The sequence below is a fragment of the Ascaphus truei genome, chromosome 17 (assembly GCF_040206685.1).
Source record: "Ascaphus truei isolate aAscTru1 chromosome 17, aAscTru1.hap1, whole genome shotgun sequence".
NCBI classification, from domain to species: domain Eukaryota; kingdom Metazoa; phylum Chordata; class Amphibia; order Anura; family Ascaphidae; genus Ascaphus; species Ascaphus truei.
The window spans coordinates 25,298,125-25,303,937 of NC_134499.1; the positions used below are offsets into that span (position 1 = coordinate 25,298,125).

General features: G+C 37.7%; 1 protein-coding gene across 1 annotated transcript in view; it reads right to left on the minus strand.

Moving 5' to 3' along the window:
• Positions 1-3,827, minus strand: part of PROK2 (prokineticin 2) — a 32,462-nt gene extending 28,635 nt beyond the window's left edge. The window contains exon 1 of the mRNA XM_075574332.1: positions 3,589-3,827. Within this exon, the coding sequence (XP_075430447.1) occupies positions 3,589-3,672 (84 nt within the window). The 5' untranslated portion in view covers positions 3,673-3,827. The remainder of the gene's footprint in view (positions 1-3,588) is intronic.
• Between the last annotated feature and the right edge of the window lie 1,986 nt (positions 3,828-5,813).

A 5,813-nucleotide genomic window follows, 5' to 3' on the forward strand; every position in this document is an offset into this window, starting at 1 on the left:
CGGGGTTCACTAAATTGCTGTCAGTGCAGCAGAAGAGGACCAAAGAGGCAAAGTTCTGTGGGGAAGATCATGTGACCAGGTAGTCACTAGATACAATTGGTGCACTGCTAAAGAGAGGGCAGGGCTCAAAAATGAGCGTGCTGGAGCCTGTTTCAGAAGATGAAGGTGATGCGACTTTGTAATTGGTTGCTATAGAAACAAAAAAATGCTTGTTACATTATAATACATTACAAATGTCATTCTCAGATGTTTAAAAACAATGCTACAAATATTTTCTCATAGTACAGAACTGATTTATTTAAAAAAATAAACATGTAGGATATTACTTGGTCTGCAGCTTTAAGGTCAATGATGGATTCTGAATCTCACAAATAAAACCCAAAGACAGTTCTGTATATATGTCCTTAACCAGGTCACTTTATCTTGTTACATAATAATAATAATAAATTGTCAACTCTTTGGGGCGGGACTTGCGGTATCTGTTTTGTTTAGTAACAATGCTACGGAAACAAAATATTATTTGTAATTAGTGATGAGAAATAGTAGTTGTATTGGCTGATTGGACATTTGTTGCCTTTTCTCTTTCTGATTGCAAACTACTATTGTGATATCAGCTCTTTGTAAGAACGTTTATTTATGTTGATCTTATTTATCTTATGTTTCTTATCACGCATTTGAAGTATGCCTCACAGAAACATAAATGTTCGATGTTACTGTAAAGACCACAACATACTCTTTTTTTCTGATAGCAGGGATGTTTGATGTCTCAGACGCTCCTCTACAAGAGCAATCATTTATCTTTGAAAATGTTAATTCTGTTTTAGCATGAATATGCAGCTGGGCAGCTATTACAATGATGTGAAATTGTATTAATGTCTTAGGTAGAGCTTCATATAATTTACTTCTAATAATCAGTGGCTATGAGACAAGGTGTTGCCGGGACCTATCAACAAAGGGGATAAACTGCTGCTAGAGCATAAAGCACTAGACTTTTAACATAAATTTAAAAAAAAACCCTCCATTTTAGATTGTATGCTCTTTGCAACAGGGATGTTTTTGCATATGTTTTATTAATTTGCTCTGTACACACCAGCATAACTATATAATAATCAGTGATCTAATCTGAAGTTGGCCATTGTTCTGCGTTGACAAAAACACACTTCACAAACCTCTTTTATAGGAAATCAATTAAACATATGATAAGGAACGTACAGTATATATATTCTAATTACACTTTATTCCACCTGCGTAATGTTTTATATGATTATATCCTATAGCTTTTTTGTTGTATTGCATATTAAAACATGTAATATTTGGTACAGTTGGTTTGCGTAATCCAGAATACAAAGTAGAAAGGCAATGGTAAATTATAAAAGGTTAACAAAATAAGAAACCATTCAGTGAAACAATATTTTGAACCCTATAGTTCCAAAACAATTATTGTTCACTTGTTCTTTCTACTTGATTAATTTTAAAATCACAGAAAGCAAGGCACGGAAATAGGTTGTTTTCAAAATGGTTTAATTGAAAAGCCTTCGGGAAGAGCGTGGGGTCACTGTAAGCGCCGTGCCCCCCGCCCCCTCCCCCTCAGAGAATCTTGTGTGCCCCACAGTTTGCGCACCCCTGAGTTAAGGGACTTCCATAGAAACTGCTTGGAAGTATTTCCATCCAGCATGAGTAGAGAGGCTACAGTGGTACTTTTTTTTTTTTTTTTTTTTTAAGTATATTTTTATTAGGGTGTTTACAGATACATCTCAAAGTATTACATTGTAGCATATTGTATTTACATGTACATAGATCATCTTATAATGTTACATAGTTCAATACATATTTGCAATACCCATTTTTCTTTTTTTTCTCCCAAACTTATAACTGGTCTTGATCTAATATCTCGACCATTTAACTCAAAACCTTGTATCATAGCTTGCTTGTGACTCCCACACTTTCTTTTAGTTATCATATTTGTTTAGACTAGGCTCCACGTTTTTAATCTGTTCTGTCATGTTATGTTGTGTTGCAGGACGTTCTCCTTGTGGTACCTATTGGAGGGTCTGGTACCCTGCCATGTTATGATCTTCAACCAATTGATGAAAATCTTGGAATACATACACTGGATGCATATTGTAATTGTGAATATTAATGCTGTCACCATGTTTCAATATAAACTATCTCCAGCATTAATGAAGCTACCGCACAATCTGAAAGAGTTGTTTTCTTTAAAAAGGTAGCTATTAAATCACACTAGCACATGTAGCTTTATTTTAAGGGTCTAATTTTCCTTGGAGTATATTGTCTAAACGGACAAAACTAGTCCTTGCATTTTAAAAATAGATCATCCTAATTATTAACACTCAGCCTATACAAACAGAAGACAAGATTATATATAGCGCTAAAAAGTACTTTAAAATGATAACGGGTGACCAATGTAAACTATCCCTAAATAACTATGCTGCTGGAGTGAAGGGACTGTTCCTAAATTCATTTTGACTGTAGAAAAGTTTTTGAGAAAAAACAGTGCAACACTCAAAAATATTCATTTACAAGTGATGTGTATCATTTTAAGAGGCGATCTTATAAAAGTCTTTAGAAATAGCTGATATGTGGGAAAATGAAATGAAATAATGTGGGGTTTGGTTTCAGTAACATTTCAAAATGTATGTGGCTTTTTTTCATTCAGTCATCAATGAAAATAAGAGCAAATAAGTGAGTAAAACTGAGTTTTCCCAGTTAGAGGACATTTAAATTCTCCTGGAAAGCTGCCACCATCAACAAAATTAATTCTAATTTATGATTAGAACACTTACAATGCTTTTTTTTTTTTTTGAGTATTTAATTATTCCAATCCTTTTATTTTTGTGGTCAATGAAAAATATAACACCATAGCTTTATATTAACTAGTTGTTTACAATGTTATGGTTTAGCATATGCTTGTTTGTTTTCTTTTAGAAGTATTTAGTCATTACAATGACTACTATTTGATGACTTCCACACAACCTTTGTCACCAAACCAGACTTACTTTCACAAAACAACCTATTAGTTGGCTAAGACTTATACCAATTGATGCCAAATATTCCATACACCCTGGACCAGCTTGAGGGATTTATATATAAATAAAGAAAATACGCCTGAGTTTTTAGTGTAACACATTACAGGTACAGTACATATATTTATTCTGCAAAGAATGAAATAGTTCACTGAAATACTTTGAGGTGGGGACACCAGTACTGTTGCATTCATTTTCAGGAAGTCTAATTTATTATTTTAGTATGTCTGGTATTTATTTTTTATATTAAGATACACTCCTTAGTTAGCACTTTATAATTTACATATATCTACATACATAGCCCCGAGGCCCCCAAAACAGTTTGTCAAAGTGGGCGTCTACACAAGACCTTTTTGGAGTCTTATGCAAGGTGGACAATGTTTGAGATGGGACATGGGTTTTTCCGCCACTCGGCGACCATTGGGACATGTGAAGTGTGGGAGGAGCAGGTACTCACCACTGCAGGCGCGAATCACGAGGGGTTAAAAAGAGTGAGGGTGGGGAGAAATGACACCTGAAGCCGGAGCGGTATCAACAAACTCACCCCCGTGACGACCGCAGCATCCCCGGAGCTTAGCAGCAACAGGATGGCGGCCAAGAAGAGCGACAGGCACCTCAGCTTCCACATGACGAGAACCGGCGATGATAATGGAGTCGGTGAAAGGAGGAAAAGGTCCCAGGTAAGCCCTCTAGTTGGTTTTAGGACGAGGGAAGAAGCTGGTCGTGATGGAGGGAAAATGTGCGTGTGTGTGTGGCGGCTGCACAACTTGTGTCTCCATCCCTTGCGCTAGAATCAGAATCTTGAGCCGTTATAAAGCTTGGGGTTACATTCAAACCAGCCTCCATAATGACTCACCACCAGCCCGTCCGTCATTATACACACTCATTAGTTATAATATAAAGTAGTGGCAGAACTGTCAGTTCCTAAAGGCTTAGTTTACAAGGTTATTTAAAAAAAAAAAACATTATTTGCATCCATTAGTCATGAGATGGTTGATATCAGTTAAGACAGTTCTAGCACTAAAGGGGGATTATTATGTTATGGACAGGAGGGTGCTGTGGCTGTAAAGCATTTTGGAAGCATGTTCAAACAACAAAGCATATTCTATTCCGTAACGCAGCTATTCCTCCTGTTGTGATATTAACCCATTGACATGGATTAATTCCTTTATTCCTACACCTCATTGACACCCATATGTCATACTGTACCTACTGTCATGAGGTATTATGTTTTTTAATCCATCTGGTGCTTCAGCGGTTAATGAACTACAGTATGTGAACAAAGATCGACCGTAAATACTGTATAGTAAATAATATAGGATAAATGGGCGGCTCTTCAAACAAGTGGAAGGTGTGCTGAGCACTGGTGTTCTGTGAGGGATTGCCCAGCCAGGATTAACCCCTTGCATCTGGTGACTTGCTGTGGATGGCCGGCACAGCGGTTTCCTTGAGAGAAAATTATTTTTTGGACTTTCCCTTGCTGTCTGACCCAGGGTGGTCTCACTGCTCAAAACCCATCTATGTTTGTGAGTGCTTTTGATGCTTTTTAATATTTTGTTATTATAAAACAATCTGCATTATACTTTGTGTCCTCTCTTCCATATCCTGAAAATCTCCTTTTACCACTCACAAAAAATGTGAGTAGGATTACTTCTGAGTTTTATTTGAATTGTATCTCCTTTTGTGTACTCTATTGCACTACAGTATTGTGTTCTTTCTGTTTTACATATATATCCCTTCCTGGATGAGAGTGCGCACCTGTTCTTTTGCCCTCGTTAATGAGTTACAGTTTAAATATAAGTTAAAATACAATATATATATCGGGTTTGTAAAAGGCTAGGACCCTTCATGGTTCGGGTCTTAATTGGGGGTGTCTAGCCTGTATGGCACACTAAAGATGCCAGATGGGTTGCATGTTGCTGATAGTCTGGAGATAAAGGCAGAGGTGGGAATAAAATATAGCCCCTGTGACAACTTTCCATAAACAGGACAGTAGTTAAGACAGGGGTGTGCAAACTGGGGGGCGCGTGAGATTTTTGTGGGTGGGCGCGGCAGTTGCAGAGGCCCCACGCTCTTCCCCAAAGCATTTAAATTAAACTTGGGGATTGAGTGAGGCATCTGCAACTCAATTTATCTTGATTCTCCCGGCTTCAGGACTCGTCTCCATGGCAACACAGTGTCAAATGATGCTGCGGCGTCATGTCACGTGATGTCACACAACCCCGCGACGTCATTTGACGCTGGACCAAGGTAAGGAGGAGCGTGAGCATCAGGGGAGGCAAGGCAGGGTGGCACAAGAAACTAAAGTTTGCCCTCCCCTGAGTTAAGGGATTTCAAAGCATTCTCTAGATGGGGTTTATGGATGGTCAAGGGGCATGACTAAGAAATTATTCAACATGAGAGTGACTTTATTAAAAATAGGAATATCGTGTGACATTATCTCCTCTGCATAATAAAAATTACAAATCTGTAATTGTGTCACTGGGTGAGGGGATGTACAGACAAGACACCAGACACCACATGGTTAAGCTATAATAAGAGACTGATATTCATTTGTCACTTTTATTTAGGATTAAGACGGTCATATTTGGTCTCGTTCACAGAAGTGAAGTTTTGAGTGCCGTAATATACTGAGGCACAATTCAAATGTAGCTGGTAAGAGTTTTTGTTTCTCTGTCATAAAACCGTCAATTTCACTGCTGATTTACGACAGGTCAGGTTTATGTGGTTTGCATGGGAAGAAAGAATATTTAAGTCTGAGCAAAGATT